At 44.2% G+C, this 25,000-nt stretch overlaps 1 protein-coding gene across 1 annotated transcript in view; it reads left to right on the forward strand.

The window, feature by feature from the left end:
* The window catches only part of pros1 (protein S), a 41,875-nt gene that overhangs the window by 11,773 nt on the left and 5,102 nt on the right, over nt 1–25,000 (forward strand). Inside the window, exons 6-11 of the mRNA XM_045699644.1 lie at nt 1–32; nt 5,462–5,590; nt 8,597–8,837; nt 8,956–9,142; nt 13,304–13,468; nt 13,999–14,167. The exon at nt 1–32 is cut by the window's left edge and continues 100 nt beyond it. Coding sequence (XP_045555600.1) covers nt 1–32; nt 5,462–5,590; nt 8,597–8,837; nt 8,956–9,142; nt 13,304–13,468; nt 13,999–14,167 — 923 coding nt within the window. The remainder of the gene's footprint in view (nt 33–5,461; nt 5,591–8,596; nt 8,838–8,955; nt 9,143–13,303; nt 13,469–13,998; nt 14,168–25,000) is intronic.

A 25,000-nucleotide genomic window follows, 5' to 3' on the forward strand; every position in this document is an offset into this window, starting at 1 on the left:
GTTCAGAACCAACGACAAGATCCACTGTACAGGTAACAGTGTTCAGTACCGGTTCAGAACCAACGACAAGATCCACTGTACAGGTAACAGTGTTCAGTACCGGTTCAGAACCAACGACAAGATCCACTGTACAGGTAACAGTGTTCAGTACCGGTTCAGAACCAACGACAAGATCCACTGTACAGGTAACAGGTAGTGTTATATAGATCCACTGTACAGGTAACAATTACTGTTATATAGATCCACTGTACAGGTAACAGGTAGTGTTATATAGATCCACTGTACAGGTAACAATTACTGTTATATAGATCCACTGTACAGGTAACAGGTAGTGTTATATAGATCCACTGTACAGGTAACAATTACTGTTATATAGATCCACTGTACAGGTTACAGGTAGTGTTATATAGATCCACTGTACAGGTAACAGGTGCTGTTATATAGATCCACTGTACAGGTAACATGTTCTGTTATATAGATCCACTGTACAGGTAACAGGTACTGTTATATAGATCCACTGTACAGGTAACAGGTAGTGTTATATAGATCCACTGTACAGGTAACAGGTAGTGTTATATAGATCCACTGTACAGGTAACAATTACTGTTATATAGATCCACTGTACAGGTAACAGGTAGTGTTATATAGATCCACTGTACAGGTAACAGGTAGTGTTATATAGATCCACTGTACAGGTAACAGGTAGTGTTATATAGATCCACTGTACAGGTAACAGGTTCTGTTATATAGATCCACTGTACAGGTAACAGGTAGTGTTATATAGATCCACTGTACAGGTAACAGGTAGTGTTATATAGATCCACTGTACAGGTAACAATTACTGTTATATAGATCCACTGTACAGGTAACAGGTAGTGTTATATAGATCCACTGTACAGGTAACAATTACTGTTATATAGATCCACTGTACAGGTAACAGGTAGTGTTATATAGATCCACTGTACAGGTAACAATTACTGTTATATAGATCCACTGTACAGGTAACAGGTAGTGTTATATAGATCCACTGTACAGGTAACAATTACTGTTATATAGATCCACTGTACAGGTAACAGGTAGTGTTATATAGATCCACTGTACAGGTAACAGGTTCTGTTATATAGATCCACTGTACAGGTAACAGGTTCTGTTATATAGATCCACTGTACAGGTAACAGGTTCTGTTATATAGATCCACTGTACAGGTAACAATTACTGTTATATAGATCCACTGTACAGGTTACAGGTAGTGTTATATAGATCCACTGTACAGGTAACAATTACTGTTATATAGATCCACTGTACAGGTAACAGGTAGTGTATATAGATCCACTGTACAGGTAACAGGTTCTGTTATATAGATCCACTGTACAGGTAACAGGTTCTGTTATATAGATCCACTGTACAGGTAACAGGTTCTGTTATATAGATCCACTGTACAGGTAACAGGTTCTGTTATATAGATCCACTGTACAGGTAACAATTACTGTTATATAGATCCACTGTACAGGTAACAGGTAGTGTTATATAGATCCACTGTACAGGTAACAGGTTCTGTTATATAGATCCACTGTACAGGTAACAGGTTCTGTTATATAGATCCACTGTACAGGTAACAATTACTGTTATATAGATCCACTGTACAGGTTACAGGTAGTGTTATATAGATCCACTGTACAGGTAACAGGTTCTGTTATATAGATCCACTGTACAGGTAACAATTACTGTTATATAGATCCACTGTACAGGTAACAGGTAGTGTTATATAGATCCACTGTACAGGTAACAGGTTCTGTTATATAGATCCACTGTACAGGTAACAGGTTCTGTTATATAGATCCACTGTACAGGTAACAGGTTCTGTTATATAGATCCACTGTACAGGTAACAATTACTGTTATATAGATCCACTGTACAGGTTACAGGTAGTGTTATATAGATCCACTGTACAGGTAACAGGTTCTGTTATATAGATCCACTGTACAGGTAACAGGTAGTGTTATATAGATCCACTGTACAGGTTACAGGTAGTGTTATATAGATCCACTGTACAGGTAACAGGTAGTGTTATATAGATCCACTGTACAGGTAACAGGTAGTGTTATATAGATCCACTGTACAGGTAACAGGTTCTGTTATATAGATCCACTGTACAGGTAACAGGTTCTGTTATATAGATCCACTGTACAGGTAACAATTACTGTTATATAGATCCACTGTACAGGTAACAATTACTGTTATATAGATCCACTGTACAGGTAACAGGTTCTGTTATATAGATCCACTGTACAGGTAACAGGTAGTGTTATATAGATCCACTGTACAGGTAACAGGTTCTGTTATATAGATCCACTGTACAGGTAACAATTACTGTTATATAGATCCACTGTACAGGTTACAGGTAGTGTTATATAGATCCACTGTACAGGTAACAGGTAGTGTTATATAGATCCACTGTACAGGTAACAGGTAGTGTTATATAGATCCACTGTACAGGTAACAGGTTCTGTTATATAGATCCACTGTACAGGTAACAATTACTGTTATATAGATCCACTGTACAGGTTACAGGTAGTGTTATATAGATCCACTGTACAGGTAACAGGTTCTGTTATATAGATCCACTGTACAGGTAACAGGTAGTGTTATATAGATCCACTGTACAGGTTACAGGTAGTGTTATATAGATCCACTGTACAGGTAACAGGTAGTGTTATATAGATCCACTGTACAGGTAACAGGTAGTGTTATATAGATCCACTGTACAGGTAACAGGTTCTGTTATATAGATCCACTGTACAGGTAACAGGTTCTGTTATATAGATCCACTGTACAGGTAACAATTACTGTTATATAGATCCACTGTACAGGTAACAATTACTGTTATATAGATCCACTGTACAGGTAACAGGTTCTGTTATATAGATCCACTGTACAGGTAACAGGTAGTGTTATATAGATCCACTGTACAGGTAACAGGTTCTGTTATATAGATCCACTGTACAGGTAACAATTACTGTTATATAGATCCACTGTACAGGTTACAGGTAGTGTTATATAGATCCACTGTACAGGTAACAGGTAGTGTTATATAGATCCACTGTACAGGTAACAGGTAGTGTTATATAGATCCACTGTACAGGTAACAGGTTCTGTTATATAGATCCACTGTACAGGTAACAATTACTGTTATATAGATCCACTGTACAGGTTACAGGTAGTGTTATATAGATCCACTGTACAGGTAACAGGTTCTGTTATATAGATCCACTGTACAGGTAACAGGTAGTGTTATATAGATCCACTGTACAGGTTACAGGTAGTGTTATATAGATCCACTGTACAGGTAACAGGTAGTGTTATATAGATCCACTGTACAGGTAACAGGTTCTGTTTAGACTATAGCTTAGACTGTAGTTTAGAATCTAGTTTAGAATCTAGAGTTGAGTTGCAGGCCCAAACTCTAGTTCAGACTCCAGATTTGCAGGCCCGACCGTAATTTAGACTAACAGAGGGAGATGGCTGACCAGTACAGTGTTACAGTGGGGGGAAAAGTATTTGATCCCCTGCTGATTTTGTACGTTTGCCCACTGGTAAAGAAATGATCAGTCTATAATTTTAATGGGAGGTTTATTTGAACAGTGAGAGACAGAATAACAACAAAAAAATCCAGAAAAACACATGTTATAAATGTTATAAATTGATTTGCATTTTAATGAGGGAAATAAGTATTTGACCCCCCTCTCAATCAGAAAGATTTCTGGCTCCCAGGTGTCTTTTATACAGGTAACGAGCTGAGATTAGGAGCACACTCTTAAAGGGAGTGCTCCTAATCTCAGCTTGTTACCTGTATAAAAGACACCTGTCCACAGAAGCAATCAATCAATCAGATTCCAAACTCTCCACAATGGCCAAGACCAAAGAGCTCTCCAAGGATGTCAGGGACAAGATTGTAGACCTACACAAGGCTGGAATGGGCTACAAGACCATCGCCAAGCAGCTTGGTGAGAAGGGGACAACAGTTGGTGCAATTATTCACAAATGGAAGAAACACAAAAGAACTGTCAATCTCCCTCGGCCTGGGGCTCCATGCAAGATCTCACCTCGTGGAGTTGCAATGATCATGAGAACGGTGAGGAATCAGCCCAGAACTACACGGGAGGATCTTGTCAATGATCTCAAGGCAGCTGGGAACATAGTCACCAAGAAAACAATTGGTAATACACTACGCCGTGAAGGACTGAAATCCTGCAGCGCCCGCAAGGTCCCCCTGCTCAAGAAAGCACATATACATGCCCATCTGAAGTTTGCCAATGAACATCTGAATAATTCAGAGGACAACTGGGTGAAAGTGTTGTGGTCAGATGAGACCAAAATGGAGCTCTTTGGCATCAACTCAACTCACTGTGTTTGGAGGAGGAGGAATGCTGCCTATGACCCCAAGAACACCATCCCCACCGTCAAACATGGAGGTGGAAACATTATGCTTTGGGGGTGTTTTTCTGCTAAGGGGACAGGACAACTTCACCGCATCAAAGGGACGATGGACGGGGCCATGTACCGTCAAATCTTGGGTGAGAACATCCTTCCCTCAGCCAGGGCATTGAAAATGGGTCATTGATGGGTATCCCAGCATGACAATGACCCAAAACACACGGCCAAGGCAACAAAGGAGTGGCTCAAGAAGAAGCACAATAAGGTCCTGGAGTGGCCTAGCCAGTCTCCAGACCTTAATCCCATAGAAAATCTGTGGAGGGAGCTGAAGGTTCGAGTTGCCAAACGTCAGCCTCGAAACCTTAATGACTTGGAGAAGATCTGCAAAGAGGAGTGGGACAAAATCCCTCCTGAGATGTGTGCAAACCTGGTGGCCAACTACAAGAAACGTCTGACCTCTGTGATTGCCAACAAGGGTTTTGCCACCAAGTACTAAGTCATGTTTGGCAGAGGGGGTCAAATACTTATTTCCCTCATTAAAATGCAAATCATTTTATAACATTTTTGACATGCGTTTTTCTGGATTTTGTTTTTGTTGTTATTCTGTCTCTCACTGTTCCAATAAACCTCCCATTAAAATTATAGACTGATCATTTCTTTACCAGTGGGCAAACGTACAAAATCAGCAGGGGATCAAATACTTTTTTCCCCTCACTGTACATAAGACTGTTTAAACCTCAGGGTCATTGACCATCGCTGTTACCAGAAACAGGCTTCAGTCTCAATGACTGTTTCTGCTTGTGCACCCACCCACTTGTGTTAATGTTTGTGTGATTGTCTCATGACTAACCCAAACCTCCATATTAACAACTCACACTGAACATGTCAATATGTCCTGTATCCCAGATAGTATCTGCTGTACCCCAGTATCTCTGAAGAACCAGCTAAATGTATTCCCCTCTCCAGATGGTATCTGCTGTACCCCAGTATCTCTGTGGAACCAGCTAAATGTATTTCCCCTCTCCAGATATCAATGAGTGTTTGCTGTACCCCAGTATCTGTGAAGAACCAGCTAAATGTGTCAACAACCCTGGCATGTATGAGTGCGAGTGTCCCCCGGGCTTCAATTACAACTTCACCTTACGCTCCTGCTTGGGTGAGATGCCACTCCACTGCACCCACACGAGAAAGACACTATCACACACAGGAACATTTTATTTTATTTAACCTTTTTTGTCACGGCTGTCGAAAGGAGGAGCGGACCAAAGTGCAGTGTGTGTGTGTTGTTCCACGTTTTATTTATACTGTGAAACTAGAATAACAAACAAACTAACAAAAACCGTGACGTAGAGGTGAAACATACAACTAACTCAAAAACAATCACCCACAAAACCCAGGTGGGGGAAAAAAAACCCTACTTAAATATGATCTCCAATTAGAGACAACGAGGACAAGCTGCCTCTAATTGGAGATCATCCCAAACAAAACCCCCCCAACATAGAAATACAACATTTTTTTTACCTAAACATAGAAATAGAAAACATAGAAACAAAAACCCTGTCACGCCCTGACCTACTCTACCATAGAAAATAACATCTTTCTATGGTCAAGACGTGATACCTATTTAACTAGGCAAGTCAGTTAAGAACAAATTCTTATTTTCAATGACGGCCTAGGAACAGTGGGGTTTAACTGCCTTGTTCAGGGGCAGAACGACAGATTTTTACCTTGTCAGCTCGGGGATTCGATCTAGCAACCTTTCGGTTAACTAGCCCAACGCTCTAACCACTAGGCTACCTGCTGGTTACTGGCCCAACGCTCTAACCACTAGGCTAACCTGCTGGTTACTGGTCCAACGCTCCAACCACTAGGCTACCTGCTGGTTACTGGCCCAACGCTCTAACCACTAGGCTACCTGCTAGTTACTGGCCCAACACTCTAACCACTAGGCTTCCTGCTGGTTACTGGCCCAACGCTCTAACCACTAGGCTACCTACTGGTTACTGGCCCAACCCTCTAACCACTAGGCTAACCTGCTGGTTACTGGCCCAACACTCTAACCACTAGGCTAACCTGCTGGTTACTGGCCCAACGCTCCAACCACTAGGCTACCTGCTGGTTACTGGCCCAACGCTCTAACCACTAGGCTACCTACTGGTTACTGGCCCAACCCTCTAACCACTAGGCTAACCTGCTGGTTACTGGCCCAACACTCTAACCACTAGGCTAACCTGCTGGTTACTGGCCCAACGCTCCAACCACTAGGCTACCTGCTGGTTACTGGCCCAACGCTCTAACCACTAGGCTACCTGCTGGTTACTGGCCCAACGCTCTAACCACTAGGCTAACCTGCTGGTTACTGGCCCAACGCTCTAACCACTAGGCTAACCTGCTGGTTACTGGCCCAACGCTCTAACCACTAGGCTAACCTGCTGGTTACTGGTCCAACGCTCCAACCACTAGGCTAACCTGCTGGTTACTGGCCCAACGCTCTAACCACTAGGCTACCTGCTGGTTACTGGCCCAACGCTCTAACCACTAGGCTACCTGCTGGTAACTGGCCCAACGCTCTAACCACTAGGCTACCTGCTGGTTACTGGCCCAACGCTCTAACCACTAGGCTACCTGCTGGTTACTGGCCCAACGCTCTAACCACTAGGCTACCTGCTGGTTACTGGCCCAACGCTCTAACCACTAGGCTAACCTGCCTCTAACCACTAGGCTACCTGCTGGTTACTGGCCCAACGCTCTAACCACTAGGCTACCTGCTGGTTACTGGCCCAACGCTCTAACCACTAGGCTACCTGCTGGTTACTGGCCCAACGCTCTAACCACTAGGCTACCTGCTGGTTACTGGCCCAACGCTCTAACCACTAGGCTACCTGCTGGTTACTGGCCCAACGTTCTAACCACTAGGCTACCTACTGGTTACTGGCCCAACCCTCTAACCACTAGGCTAACCTGCTGGTTACTGGCCCAACACTCTAACCACTAGGCTAACCTGCTGGTTACTGGTCCAACGCTCCAACCACTAGGCTAACCTGCTGGTTACTGGCCCAACGCTCTAACCACTAGGCTACCTGCTGGTTACTGGCCCAACGCTCTAACCACTAGGCTACCTGCTGGTAACTGGCCCAACGCTCTAACCACTAGGCTACCTGCTGGTTACTGGCCCAACGCTCTAACCACTAGGCTACCTGCTGGTTACTGGCCCAACGCTCTAACCACTAGGCTACCTGCTGGTTACTGGCCCAACGCTCTAACCACTAGGCTAACCTGCCTCTAACCACTAGGCTACCTGCTGGTTACTGGCCCAACGCTCTAACCACTAGGCTACCTGCTGGTTACTGGCCCAACGCTCTAACCACTAGGCTACCTGCTGGTTACTGGCCCAACGCTCTAACCACTAGGCTACCTGCTGGTTACTGGCCCAACGCTCTAACCACTAGGCTACCTGCTGGTTACTGGCCCAACGCTCTAACCACTAGGCTACCTGCTGGTTACTGGCCCAACGCTCTAACCACTATCCTACCTGCTGGTTACTGGCCCAACGCTCTAACCACTATCCTACCTGCTGGTTACTGGCCCAACACTCTAACCACTAGGCTAACCTGCTGGTTACTGGCCCAACGCTCCAACCACTAGGCTACCTGCTGGTTACTGGCCCAACGCTCTAACCACTAGGCTAACCTGCCTCTAACCACTAGGCTACCTGCTGGTTACTGGCCCAACGCTCTAACCACTAGGCTACCTGCTGGTTACTGGCCCAACGCTCTAACCACTAGGCTACCTGCTGGTTACTGGCCCAACGCTCTAACCACTAGGCTACCTGCTGGTTACTGGCCCAACGCTCTAACCACTAGGCTACCTGCTGGTTACTGGCCCAACGCTCTAACCACTAGGCTACCTGCTGGTTACTGGCCCAACGCTCCAACCACTAGGCTACCTGCTGGTTACTGGCCCAACGCTCTAACCACTAGGCTAACCTGCCGCCCCTAAATATACAATCTGTCAAATAAAAAAAAAATGTCAGAGACAATTATATTCAAGGACCTAATGGATCGTTTGTAAATCAACTGATCTTAACCCTGACCTCTGTACCTCCTGTAATGACCTCTAACCTCGACCCCTCTCCGTCTGACGCTCGTGGTCGTCCCCGCAGATGTCGACGAGTGCGAGGTGGGCGTGTGCGAGGGCGTGTGCGTGAACACGATGGGTAGCTACTCCTGCCGCTGCGAAGGTCGTCAAGGTCTGCGGTTAGCGGAGGATCGACGTTCCTGTGAGGAGGTCCCAGTGTGCGTCCAGCTGTACGACTACAAACACGCCGAGATGCTGCACCTGGGAGAACAATTCACCGGAGGACCTGTCATATACCTCCTCTTCAGACTACCGGAGAACACGAAGTAAGAGGGTTTAAAACGCACACATATAGGTAGAGACAGACATGCACACACATAACTGCTGTGGAAGTCCTGTTCACTACGCAGCTGTACCCTCTTTAAAAATCATCTGGTCTTCAAGGTTCGCTGCGGAGTTTGACTTCCGTACGTTTGATCCGGAAGGGGTGGTTCTGTACGCAGAGTCTTCCCAGGACTCGTGGTTCATGCTGGGGCTGAGAGGAGGACGGATCGAAGTCCAGTTCAAGAACCAGCACTCACTCAAGGTCACCAGCGGGGGCAAGGTCATCAACGACGGACAGTGGCATGTGGTAAGAGTGGCTTGTGGATTACATCTACTGTCTCTAGCTGCTTATATTAGTCGCCTGTCCAACCTGACTGCCTGTCTTTTACCGTCTGTCCAACCTGACTGCCTGTCTTTTACCGTCTGTCCAACCTGACTGCCTGTCTTTTACCGTCTGTCCAACCTGACTGCCTGTCTTTTACCGTCTGTCCAACCGGACTGCCTGTCTTTTACCGTCTGTCCAACCTGACTGCCTGTCTTTTACCGTCTGTCCAACCTGACTGCCTGTCTTTTACCGTCTGTCCAACCTGACTGCCTGTCTTTTACCGTCTGTCCAACCTGACTGCCTGTCTTTTACCGTCTGTCCAACCTGACTGCCTGTCTTTTACCGTCTGTCCAACCTGACTGCCTGTCTTTTACCGTCTGTCCAACCTGACTGCCTGTCTTTTACCGTCTGTCCAACCTGACTGCCTGTCTTTTACCGTCTGTCCAACCTGACTGCCTGTCTTTTACCGTCTGTCCAACCTGACTGCCTGTCTTTTACCGTCTGTCCAACCTGACTGCCTGTCTTTTACCGTCTGTCCAACCTGACTGCCTGTCTTTTACCGTCTGTCCAACCTGACTGCCTGTCTTTTACCGTCTGTCCAACCTGACTGCCTGTCTTTTACCGTCTGTCCAACCTGACTGCCTGTCTTTTACCGTCTGTCCAACCTGACTGCCTGTCTTTTACCGTCTGTCCAACCTGACTGCCTGTCTTTTACCGTCTGTCCAACCTGACTGCCTGTCTTTTACCGTCTGTCCAACCTGACTGCCTGTCTTTTACCGTCTGTCCAACCTGACTGCCTGTCTTTTATCGTCTGTCCAACCTGACTGCCTGTCTTTTACCGTCTGTCCAACCTGACTGCCTGTCTTTTACCGTCTGTCCAACCTGACTGCCTGTCTTTTACTGTCACTAACTAGCTGGTTATATTAGTCGTCTGTCCAACCTGACTGCCTGTCTTTTACCGTCTGTCCAACCTGACTGCCTGTCTTTTACCGTCTGTCCAACCTGACTGCCTGTCCTTTACTGTCACTAACTAGCTGGTTATATTAGTCGTCTGTCCAACCTGACTGCCTGTCTTTTACCGTCTGTCCAACCTGACTGCCTGTCTTTTACCGTCTGTCCAACCTGACTGCCTGTCTTTTACTGTCACTAACTAGCTGGTTATATTAGTCGTCTGTCCAACCTGACTGCCTGTCTTTTACTGTCTGTCCAACCTGACTGCCTGTCTTTTACCGTCTGTCCAACCTGACTGCCTGTCTTTTACCGTCTGTCCAACCTGACTGCCTGTCTTTTTTGTTGTCGCTCAGATGGGTTTGATCTCAATCCAGTGTTAAGATGTGGTGATGTTACAGTTGTAGTCAGAAGTTTACATCCACTTAGGTTGGAGTCATTAAAACTCGTTTTTCAACCACTCCACAAATTTCTTGTTAACAAACTATAGTTTTGGCAAGTCGGTTAGGACGTCTACTTTGTGCATGACACAAGTCATTTTTCCAACAATTGTTTACAGACAGATTATTTCATTTATAATTCACTGTATCACAATTCCAGTGGGTCAGACGTTTCCATACACTAAGTTGACTGTGCCTTTTAAACAGCTTGGAAAATTCCAGAAAATAATGTCATGGCTTTAGAAGCTTCTTGATAGGCTAATTGACATCATTTGAGTCAATTGGAGGTGTACCTGTGGATGTATTTCAATGCCTACATTCAAACTCAGTGCCTCTTTGCTAATAAAATGTGGAACGACACGCTGCACTTTGTTCGGCTTCTCTTTACGACCAGCCGTGACAGAATCTCCCACCACCAAAAGACCAAAGTGCAGCGTGTGTGTGTCGTTCTCGTTCCACATTTTTATTTACACTGTGAAACTATGCAATACATAAATAAACTGAATAAGCAAAAACAACAAAACCGTGACGCAGAGATGAAACAAACACTGACTCAAAGATAATCTAAGACAGGGAATTTTTTACTAGGATTAAATGTCAGGGATTCTGAGAAACTGATTTTAAATGTATTTGGCTAAGGTGTATGTAAACGTCCGACTTCAACTGTATGTACAGCACCGGTCAAAAGTTTGGACACACCGACTCATTCAAGGGTTTTTCTTTATTTTTACTATTTTCTACATTGTAGAATAATAGTGAAGACATCAAAACTATGAAATAACACGTATGGAATTATGTAGTAACCAAAAAAAGTGTTGAACAAATCTAAATATATTTTATATTTGAGATTCTTCAAAGTAGCCACCCTTTGCCTTGATGACAGCTTTGCACACGCTTGGCATTCTCTCAACCAGCTTCACCTGGAATGCTTTTCCAACAGTCTTGAAGGAGTTCCCACATATGCTGAGCACTTGTTCGCTGCTTTTCCTTTCACTCTTCAGTTCAACTCATCTCAAACCATCTCAATTGGGTTGAGGTCGTGGTGATTGTGGAGGCCAGGTCATCTGATGCAGCACTCCATCACTCTCCTTCTTGGTGAAATAGCCCTTACACAGCCTGGAGGTGTGTTGGGTCATTGTCCTGTTGGAAAAACAAGCACAAACCAGATGGAATGGCGTATCGCTGCAGAATGCTGTCAGAGCATTCCAGGTGATGCTGGTTGAGAGAATGCCAAGCGTGTGCAAAGCTGTCATCTACGCAAATGGTGGCTACTTGGATGAATCTCAAACATAAAATGTATTTTGATTTGTTTACTCTACAACGTAGGAAATAGTAAAAACAAAGAAAAAAACCCTGGACTGAGTAGGTGTGTCCAAACTTTAACTAGTACTCTTATATATGGGGGGTTGGAAATGACATTGATAGAAGCCACAATCTATCACAATATACCACAATATATCACAATATATCACAATATATCACAATATACCACAATATATCACAATATACCACAATCTATCACAATATACCACAATATATCACAATCTATCACAATATACCACAATATATCACAATATACCACAATCTATCACAATATACCACAATATATCACAATATATCACAATATATCACAATATACCACAATATATCACAATATACCACAATCTATCACAATATACCACAATATATCACAATATACCACAATATATCACAATATTAAAGATGATCTACCCCATAGAAAAATAAAAGTTTATTATTATGATGTAATGTTGTTGTTGTTGTTGTGTAATGTTGTTGTGTAATGTTGTTGTTGTTGTTGTGTAATGTTGTTGTTGTTGTTGTGTAATGTTGTTGTTGTTGTTGTGTAATGTTGTTGTTGTTGTTGTGTAATGTTGTTGTTGTTGTTGTGTAATGTTGTTGTTGTTGTTGTTGTGTAATGTTGTTGTTGTTGTTGTTGTTGTGTAATGTTGTTGTTGTTGTGTAATGTTGTTGTTGTTGTGTAATGTTGATGTTGTTGTGTAATGTTGTTGTTGTTGTGTAATGTTGTTGTTGTTGTTGTGTAATGTTGTTGTTGTTGTGTAATGTTGTTGTTGTGTAATGTTGTTGTTGTTGTTGTTGTTGTTGTGTAATGTTGTTGTTGTTGTGTAATGTTGTTGTTGTTGTTGTGTAATGTTGTTGTTGTTGTGTAATGTTGTTGTTGTTGTTGTGTAATGTTCTTGTTGTTGTTGTGTAATGTTGTTGTTGTGTAATGTTGTTGTTGTTGTTGTTGTGTAATGTTGTTGTTGTTGTGTAATGTTGTTGTTGTTGTTGTGTAATGTTGTTGTGTAATGTTGTTGTTGTTGTTGTTGTGTAATGTTGTTGTTGTTGTTGTTGTTGTGTAATGTTGTTGTTGTTGTTGTTGTGTAATGTTGTTGTTGTGTAATGTTGTTGTTGTTGTTGTGTAATGTTGTTGTTGTTGTTGTGTAATGTTGTTGTTGTTGTTGTGTAATGTTGTTGTTGTTGTTGTTGTTGTTGTGTAATGTTGTTGTTGTTGTTGTTGTGTAATGTTGTTGTTGTTGTTGTTGTTGTTGTGTAATGTTGTTGTTGTTGTTGTTGTGTAATGTTGTTGTTGTTGTGTAATGTTGTTGTTGTTGTGTAATGTTGTTGTTGTTGTTGTGTAATGTTGTTGTTGTTGTTGTGTAATGTTGTTGTTGTGTAATGTTGTTGTTGTGTAATGTTGTTGTTGTTGTGTAATGATGTTGTTGTGTTGTTGTAGATCTCAGTAGATGAACTGGAGTCCAGCATCAGCGTTAAGATCAGTAAGGAAGCGGTGATGAGCATCAACAGCCCCGGGAGCCTCTTTACGTCCGTTAACGGGAAACTGGAGACCAAGGTGTACATCGCAGGGCTGCCCAACCGCACAGACAGCGTCATCAAACCGGTGAACAGCCCGCTGCCACAACACCACAACCATAGAACAAACCATATCACAACCATAGAACGACCATAGAACAAACCATAGAACAACCATATCACAACCATAGAACGACCATAGAACAAACCATAGAACAAACCATAGAACAACCATAGAACAAACCATAGAACAACCATATCACAACCATAGAACAACCATAGAACGACCATAGAACAACCATAGAACAAACCATAGAACAACCATATCACAACCATAGAACAACCATAGAACGACCATAGAACAACCATAGAACAAACCATAGAACAACCATATCACAACCATATCACAACCATAGAACAACCATAGAACAAACCATAGAACAACCATATCACAACCATAGAACAAACCATAGAACAAACCATAGAACGACCATAGAACGACCATAGAACAACCATAGAACAAACCATAGAACAACCGTAAAAATAATGATTCCATAACCGTAAAACGACCATCGTACAACCACCTGATAACGTTTGACGTAACGACCCCCGTTCTAGATCAACCCTCGTCTGGACGGCTGCATCCGCGGGTGGAACCTGATGAACCAGGGGTCGTCCGGGGTCAAGGAGGTCATTCAGGGGAAGAAGAGCAAACACTGTTTCCTGCACGTAGAGAGAGGAACCTACTTCACCGGGGAGGGACTGGCCCACTTCAACATAGACTACCGTGAGTAGACTGGCCCACTTCAACGTGGACTACCGTGAGTAGACTGGCCCACTTCAACGTGGACTACCGTGAGTAGACTGGCCCACTTCAACGTGGACTACCGTGAGTAGTGAACACTAGACTGGCCCACTTCAACGTAGACTACCGTGAGTAGACTGGCCCACTTCAACGTGGACTACCGTGAGTAGACTGGCCCACTTCAACGTAGACTACCGTGAGTAGACTGGCCCACTTCAACGTAGACTACCGTGAGTAGTGTACACTAGACTGGCCCACTTCAACGTAGACTACCGTGAGTAGTGTACACTAGACTGGCCCACTTCAACGTAGACTACCGTGAGTAGACTGGCCCACTTCAACGTAGACTACCGTGAGTAGACTGGCCCACTTCAACGTAGACTACCGTGAGTAGACTGGCCCACTTCAACGTAGACTACCGTGAGTAGTGTACACTAGACTGGCCCACTTCAACGTAGACTACCGTGAGTAGACTGGCCCACTTCAACGTGGACTACCGTGAGTAGACTGGCCCACTTCAACGTAGACTACCGTGAGTAGACTGGCCCACTTCAACGTGGACTACCGTGAGTAGACTGGCCCACTTCAACGTGGACTACCGTGAGTAGACTGGCCCACTTCAACGTAGACTACCGTGAGTAGTGTACACTAGACTGGCCCACTTCAACGTAGACTACCGTGAGTAGTGTACACTAGACTGGCCCACTTCAACGTAGACTACCGTGAGTAGACTGGCCCACTTCAACGTGGACTACCGTGAGTAGACTGGCCCACTTCAACGTAGACTACCGTGAGTAGACTGGCCCACTTCAACGTAGACTACCGTGAGTAGTGTACACTAGACTGGCCCACTTCAACGTAGACTACCGTGAGTAGACTGGCCCACTTCAACGTGGACTACCGTGAGTAGACTGGCCCACTTCAACGTAGACTACCGTGAGTAGACTGGCCCACTTCAACGTAGACTACCGTGAGTAGTGTACACTAGACTGGCCCACTTCAACGTAGACTACCGTGAGTAGACTGGCCCACTTCAACGTAGACTACCGTGAGTAGACTGGCCCACTTCAACGTGGACTACCGTGAGTAGACTGGCCCACTTCAACGTGGACTACCGTGAGTAGACTGGCCCACTTCAACGTGGACTACCGTGAGTAGTGAACACTAGACTGGCCCACTTCAACGTAGACTACCGTGAGTAGTGTACACTAGACTGGCCCACTTCAACGTAGACTACCGTGAGTAGTGTACACTAGACTGGCCCACTTCAACGTAGACTACCGTGAGTAGACTGGCCCACTTCAACGTGGACTACCGTGAGTAGACTGGCCCACTTCAACGTGGACTACCGTGAGTAGACTGGCCCACTTCAACGTAGACTACCGTGAGTAGACTGGCCCACTTCAACGTGGACTACCGTGAGTAGTGAACACTAGACTGGCCCACTTCAACGTAGACTACCGTGAGTAGACTGGCCCACTTCAACGTAGACTACCGTGAGTAGACTGGCCCACTTCAACGTAGACTACCGTGAGTAGACTGGCCCACTTCAACGTGGACTACCGTGAGTAGACTGGCCCACTTCAACGTAGACTACCGTGAGTAGACTGGCCCACTTCAACGTAGACTACCGTGAGTAGACTGGCCCACTTCAACGTAGACTACCGTGAGTAGACTGGCCCACTTCAACGTGGACTACCGTGAGTAGACTGGCCCACTTCAACGTGGACTACCGTGAGTAGTGAACACTAGACTGGCCCACTTCAACATAGACTACCGTGAGTAGTGAACACTAGACTGGCCCACTTCAACGTGGACTACCGTGAGTAGACTGGCCCACTTCAATGTAGACTACCGTGAGTAGACTGGCCCACTTCAATGTAGACTACCGTGAGTAGACTGGCCCACTTCAATGTAGACGACCGTGAGTAGACTGGCCCACTTCAACGTAGACGACCGTGAGTAGACTGGCCCACTTCAAAGTGGACTACCGTGAGTAGACTGGCCCACTTCAATGTAGACTACCGTGAGTAGACTGGCCCACTTCAACGTGGACTACCGTGAGTAGACTGGCCCACTTCAATGTAGACTACCGTGAGTAGACTGGCCCACTTCAACGTGGACTACCGTGAGTAGACTCGCTCACTTCAATGTAGACTACCGTGAGTAGACTGGCCCACTTCAACGTGGACTACCGTGAGTAGACTGGCCCACTTCAACGTAGACTACCGTGAGTAGACTGGCCCACTTCAATGTGGACTACCGTGAGTAGACGGGCCCACTTCAACGTGGACTACCGTGAGTAGACTGGCCCACTTCAACGTAGACTACCGTGAGTAGACTGGCCCACTTCAATGTAGACTACCGTGAGTAGACTGGCCCACTTCAACGTGGACTACCGTGAGTAGACTGGCCCACTTCAATGTAGACTACCGTGAGTAGACTGGCCCACTTCAACGTAGACTACCGTGAGTAGACTGGCCCACTTCAACGTAGACTACCGTGAATAGACTGGCCCACTTCAACATAGACTACCGTGAGTAGTGTACACTAGACTGGCCCACTTCAACGTGGACTACCGTGAGTAGACTCGCTCACTTCAATGTAGACTACCGTGAGTAGACTGGCCCACTTCAACGTGGACTACCGTGAGTAGACTGGCCCACTTCAACGTAGACTACCGTGAGAAGACTGGCCCACTTCAATGTGGACTACCGTGAGTAGACGGGCCCACTTCAACGTGGACTACCGTGAGTAGACTGGCCCACTTCAACGTAGACTACCGTGAGTAGACTGGCCCACTTCAACGTAGACTACCGTGAGTAGACTGGCCCACTTCAACGTGGACTACCGTGAGTAGACTGGCCCACTTCAATGTAGACTACCGTGAGTAGACTGGCCCACTTCAACGTAGACTACCGTGACTAGACTGGCCCACTTCAACGTAGACTACCGTGAATAGACTGGCCCACTTCAACATAGACTACCGTGAGTAGTGTACACTAGACTGGCCCACTTCAACGTAGACTACCGTGAGTAGTGTACACTAGACTGGCCCACTTCAACATAGACTACCGTGAGTAGTGAACACTAGACTTGCCCACTTCAACATAGACTACCGTGAGTAGTGTACACTAGACTGGCCCACTTCAACGTAGACTACCGTGAGTAGTGTACACTAGACTGGCCCACTTCAACGTAGACTACCGTGAGTAGTGTACACTAGACTGGCCCACTTCAACGTAGACTACCGTGAGTAGTGTACACTAGACTGGCCCACTTCAACGTAGACTACCGTGAGTAGTGTACACTAGACTGGCCCACTTCAACGTAGACTACCGTGAGTAGTGTACACTAGACTGGCCCACTTCAACGTAGACTACCGTGAGTAGTGTACACTAGACTGGCCCACTTCAACATAGACTACCGTGAGTAGTGAACACTAGACTGGCCCACTTCAACATAGACTACCGTGAGTAGTGTACACTAGACTGGCCCACTTCAACATAGACTACCGTGAGTAGTGTACACTAGACTGGCCCACTTCAACATAGACTACGGTGAGTAGTGTACACTAGACTGGCCCACTTCAACATAGACTACCGTGAGTAGTGTACACTAGACTGGCCCACTTCAACGTAGACTACCGTGAGTAGTGTACACTAGACTGGCCCACTTCAACATAGACTACCGTGAGTAGTGTACACTAGACTGGCCCACTTCAACGTAGACTACCGTGAGTAGTGTACACTAGACTGGCCCACTTCAACATAGACTACCGTGAGTAGTGAACACTAGACTGGCCCACTTCAACGTAGACTACCGTGAGTAGTGTACACTGGACTGGCCCACTTCAACGTAGACTACCGTGAGTAGTGTACACTAGACTGGCCCACTTCAACGTAGACTACCGTGAGTAGTGTACACTAGACTGGCCCACTTCAACATAGACTACGGTGAGTAGTGTACACTAGACTGGCCCACTTCAACGTAGACTACCGTGAGTAGTGTACACTAGACTGGCCCACTTCAACATAGACTACCGTGAGTAGTGTACACTAGACTGGCCCACTTCAACGTAGACTACCGTGAGTAGTGTACACTAGACTGGCCCACTTCAACGTAGACTACCGTGAGTAGTGTACACTAGACTGGCCCACTTCAACGTAGACTACGGTGAGTAGTGTACACTAGACTGGCCCACTTCAACGTAGACTACCGTGAGTAGTGTACACTAGACTGGCCCACTTCAACGTAGACTACCGTGAGTAGTGTACACTAGACTGGCCCACTTCAACGTAGACTACGGTGAGTAGTGTACACTAGACTGGCCCACTTCAACGTAGACTACCGTGAGTAGTGTACACTCGACTGGCCCACTGCAATGTAGTGTACACTAGACTGGCCCACTTCAACGTAGACTACCGTGAGTAGTGTACACTAGACTGGCTCACTTCAACGTAGACTACCGTGAGTAGTGTACACTAGACTGGCCCACTGCAACGTAGTGTACACTAGACTGGCCCACTTCAACGTAGACTACCGTGAGTAGTGTACACTAGACTGGCTCACTTCAACGTGGACTGCCGTGAGTAGACTGGCCCACTTCAATGTAGACTACCGTGAGTAGACTGGCCCACTTCAATGTAGACTACCGTGAGTAGACTGGCCCACTTCAATGTAGACGACCGTGAGTAGACTGGCCCACTTCAACGTAGACGACCGTGAGTAGACTGGCCCACTTCAACGTGGACTACCGTGAGTAGACTGGCCCACTTCAATGTAGACTACCGTGAGTAGACTGGCCCACTTCAACGTGGACTACCGTGAGTAGACTGGCCCACTTCAATGTAGACTACCGTGAGTAGACTGGCCCACTTCAACGTGGACTACCGTGAGTAGACTCGCTCACTTCAATGTAGACTACCGTGAGTAGACTGGCCCACTTCAACGTGGACTACCGTGAGTAGACTGGCCCACTTCAACGTAGACTACCGTGAGTAGACTGGCCCACTTCAATGTGGACTACCGTGAGTAGACGGGCCCACTTCAACGTGGACTACCGTGAGTAGACTGGCCCACTTCAACGTAGACTACCGTGAGTAGACTGGCCCACTTCAATGTAGACTACCGTGAGTAGACTGGCCCACTTCAACGTGGACTACCGTGAGTAGACTGGCCCACTTCAATGTAGACTACCGTGAGTAGACTGGCCCACTTCAACGTAGACTACCGTGAGTAGACTGGCCCACTTCAACGTAGACTACCGTGAATAGACTGGCCCACTTCAACATAGACTACCGTGAGTAGTGTACACTAGACTGGCCCACTTCAACGTGGACTACCGTGAGTAGACTCGCTCACTTCAATGTAGACTACCGTGAGTAGACTGGCCCACTTCAACGTGGACTACCGTGAGTAGACTGGCCCACTTCAACGTAGACTACCGTGAGTAGACTGGCCCACTTCAATGTGGACTACCGTGAGTAGACGGGCCCACTTCAACGTGGACTACCGTGAGTAGACTGGCCCACTTCAACGTAGACTACCGTGAGTAGACTGGCCCACTTCAACGTAGACTACCGTGAGTAGACTGGCCCACTTCAACGTGGACTACCGTGAGTAGACTGGCCCACTTCAATGTAGACTACCGTGAGTAGACTGGCCCACTTCAACGTAGACTACCGTGAGTAGACTGGCCCACTTCAACGTAGACTACCGTGAATAGACTGGCCCACTTCAACATAGACTACCGTGAGTAGTGTACACTAGACTGGCCCACTTCAACGTAGACTACCGTGAGTAGTGTACACTAGACTGGCCCACTTCAACATAGACTACCGTGAGTAGTGAACACTAGACTTGCCCACTTCAACATAGACTACCGTGAGTAGTGTACACTAGACTGGCCCACTTCAACATAGACTACCGTGAGTAGTGTACACTAGACTGGCCCACTTCAACGTAGACTACCGTGAGTAGTGTACACTAGACTGGCCCACTTCAACGTAGACTACCGTGAGTAGTGTACACTAGACTGGCCCACTTCAACGTAGACTACCGTGAGTAGTGTACACTAGACTGGCCCACTTCAACGTAGACTACCGTGAGTAGTGTACACTAGACTGGCCCACTTCAACATAGACTACCGTGAGTAGTGTACACTAGACTGGCCCACTTCAACGTAGACTACCGTGAGTAGTGTACACTAGACTGGCCCACTTCAACGTAGACTACCGTGAGTAGTGTACACTAGACTGGCCCACTTCAACGTAGACTACCGTGAGTAGTGTACACTAGACTGGCCCACTTCAACATAGACTACCGTGAGTAGTGAACACTAGACTGGCCCACTTCAACATAGACTACCGTGAGTAGTGTACACTAGACTGGCCCACTTCAACATAGACTACCGTGAGTAGTGTACACTAGACTGGCCCACTTCAACATAGACTACGGTGAGTAGTGTACACTAGACTGGCCCACTTCAACATAGACTACCGTGAGTAGTGTACACTAGACTGGCCCACTTCAACATAGACTACCGTGAGTAGTGTACACTAGACTGGCCCACTTCAATGTAGACTACCGTGAGTAGTGTACACTAGACTGGCCCACTTCAACATAGACTACCGTGAGTAGTGAACACTAGACTGGCCCACTTCAACGTAGACTACCGTGAGTAGTGTACACTGGACTGGCCCACTTCAACGTAGACTACCGTGAGTAGTGTACACTAGACTGGCCCACTTCAACGTAGACTACCGTGAGTAGTGTACACTAGACTGGCCCACTTCAACATAGACTACGGTGAGTAGTGTACACTAGACTGGCCCACTTCAACGTAGACTACCGTGAGTAGTGTACACTAGACTGGCCCACTTCAACATAGACTACCGTGAGTAGTGTACACTAGACTGGCCCACTTCAACGTAGACTACCGTGAGTAGTGTACACTAGACTGGCCCACTTCAACGTAGACTACCGTGAGTAGTGTACACTAGACTGGCCCACTTCAACGTAGACTACGGTGAGTAGTGTACACTAGACTGGCCCACTTCAACGTAGACTACCGTGAGTAGTGTACACTAGACTGGCCCACTTCAACGTAGACTACCGTGAGTAGTGTACACTAGACTGGCCCACTTCAACGTAGACTACGGTGAGTAGTGTACACTAGACTGGCCCACTTCAACGTAGACTACCGTGAGTAGTGTACACTCGACTGGCCCACTGCAATGTAGTGTACACTAGACTGGCCCACTTCAACGTAGACTACCGTGAGTAGTGTACACTAGACTGGCTCACTTCAACGTAGACTACCGTGAGTAGTGTACACTAGACTGGCCCACTGCAACGTAGTGTACACTAGACTGGCCCACTTCAACGTAGACTACCGTGAGTAGTGTACACTAGACTGGCTCACTTCAACGTAGACTACCGTGAGTAGTGTACACTAGACTGGCCCACTTCAACGTAGACTACCGTGAGTAGTGTACACTAGACTGGCCCACTTCAACATAGACTACAGTGAGTAGTGTACACTAGACTGGCCCACTGCAACATAGACTACAGTGAGTAGTGTACACTAGACTGGCCCACTTCAACATAGACTACAGTGAGTAGTGTACACTAGACTGGCCCACTGCAACGTAGTGTACACTAGACTGGCCCACTTCAACGTAGACTACCGTGAAGTGTACACCAGACTGGCCCACTGCAACGTAGTGTACACTAGACTGGCCCACTTCAACATAGACTACCGTGAGTAGTGTACACTAGACTGGCCCACTTCAACATAGACTACCGTGAGTAGTGTACACTAGACTGGTCCACTTCAACGTAGTGTACACTAGACTGGCCCACTTCAACATAGACTATGGTGAGTAGTGTACACTAGACTGGCCCACTTCAACGAGGACTACCGTGAGTAGTGTACACTAGACTGGCTCACTTCAACGTAGACTACAGTGAGTAGTGTACACTAGACTATATTCTACTACTACAGTGGACTATATATATTCTACTACTACAGTGGACTATATATATTCTACTACTACAGTGGACTATATATATTCTACTACTACAGTGGACTATATATATTCTACTACTACAGTGGACTATATATATTCTACTACTACAGTGGACTCTATATATTCTAGTACTACAGTGGACTATATATATATTCTAGTACTACAGTGGACTATATATATATTCTACTACTACAGTGGACTATATATATTCTACTGTAGTGGACTATATATATTCTATTGTAGTGGACTATATATATTCTACTACTACAGTGGACTATATATATATTCTACTACTACAGTGGACTATATATATATTCTACTACTACAGTGGACTATATATATATTCTACTACTACAGTGGACTATATATATTCTACTACTACAGTGGACTATATATATTCTACTACTACAGTGGACTATATATATTCTACTACTACAGTGGACTATATATATTCTACTACAGTGGACTATATATATATTCTACTACAGTGGACTATATATATTCTACTAAGGTGGACTATATATATTCTACTACTACAGTGGACTATATATATTCTACTACTACAGTGGACTATATATATATTCTACTACTACAGTGGACTATATATATTCTACTACTACAGTGGACTATATATATTCTACTACTACAGTGGACTATATATATTCTACTACTACAGTGGACTATATATATTCTACTACTACAGTGGACTATATATATTCTACTACAGTGGACTATATATATTCTACTACAGTGGACTATATATATTCTACTACAGTGGACTATATATATTCTACTACTACAGTGGACTATATATATTCTACTACTACAGTGGACTATATATATTCTACTACTACAGTGGACTATATATATTCTACTACTACAGTGGACTATATATATTCTACTACTACAGTGGACTCTATATATTCTAGTACTACAGTGGACTATATATATATTCTAGTACTACAGTGGACTATATATATATTCTACTACTACAGTGGACTATATATATTCTACTGTAGTGGACTATATATATTCTATTGTAGTGGACTATATATATTCTACTACTACAGTGGACTATATATATATTCTACTACTACAGTGGACTATATATATATTCTACTACTACAGTGGACTATATATATTCTACTACTACAGTGGACTATATATATTCTACTACTACAGTGGACTATATATATTCTACTACTACAGTGGACTATATATATTCTACTACTACAGTGGACTATATATATTCTACTACAGTGGACTATATATATATTCTACTACAGTGGACTATATATATTCTACTAAGGTGGACTATATATATTCTACTACTACAGTGGACTATATATATTCTACTACTACAGTGGACTATATATATATTCTACTACTACAGTGGACTATATATATTCTACTACTACAGTGGACTATATATATTCTACTACTACAGTGGACTATATATATTCTACTACTACAGTGGACTATATATATTCTACTACTACAGTGGACTATATATATTCTACTACAGTGGACTATATATATTCTACTACAGTGGACTATATATATTCTACTACAGTGGACTATATATATTCTACTACAGTGGACTATATATATTCTACTACTACAGTTGACTATATATATTCTACTACTACAGTGGACTATATATATATTCTACTACAGTGGACTATATATATTCTACTACTACAGTGGTCTATATATATTCTACTACTACAGTGGACTATATATATATTCTACTACTACAGTGGACTATATATATTCTACTACTACAGTGGACTATATATATTCTACTACTACAGTGGACTATATATATTCTACTACTACAGTGGACTATATATATTCTACTACTACAGTGGACTATATATATTCTACTACTACAGTGGACTATATGTATTCTACTACTACAGTGGACTATATATATTCTACTCCTCAGTGGACTATATGTATTCTACTACTACAGTGGACTATATATATTCTACTACTACAGTGGACTATATATATTCTACTACTACAGTGGACTATATATATTCTACTACTACAATGGACTATATATATTCTACTACTACAGTGGACTATATATATATTCTACTACTACAGTGGACTATATATATTCTACTACTACAGTGGACTATATATATTCTACTACTACAGTGGACTATATATATATATATATTCTACTACAGTGGACTATATATATATTCTACTACAGTGGACTATATATATTCTACTAAGGTGGACTATATATATTCTACTACTACAGTGGACTATATATATTCTACTACTACAGTGGACTATATATATATTCTACTACTACAGTGGACTATATATATATTCTACTACTACAGTGGACTATATATATTCTACTACTACAGTGGACTATATATATATTCTACTACTACAGTGGACTATATATATTCTACTACTACAGTGGACTATATATATTCTACTACTACAGTGGACTATATACATTCTACTACAGTGGACTATATATATTCTACTACAGTGGACTATATATATTCTACTACAGTGGACTATATATATTCTACTACAGTGGACTATATATATTCTACTACTACAGTGGACTATATATATTCTACTACTACAGTGGACTATATATATATTCTACTACAGTGGACTATATATATTCTACTACTACAGTGGACTATATATATTCTACTACTACAGTGGACTATATATATATTCTACTACAGTGGACTATATATATTCTACTACTACAGTGGACTATATATATTCTACTACTACAGTG

This window comes from Salmo salar, chromosome ssa17 (assembly GCF_905237065.1).
Source record: "Salmo salar chromosome ssa17, Ssal_v3.1, whole genome shotgun sequence".
NCBI lineage: Eukaryota > Metazoa > Chordata > Actinopteri > Salmoniformes > Salmonidae > Salmo > Salmo salar.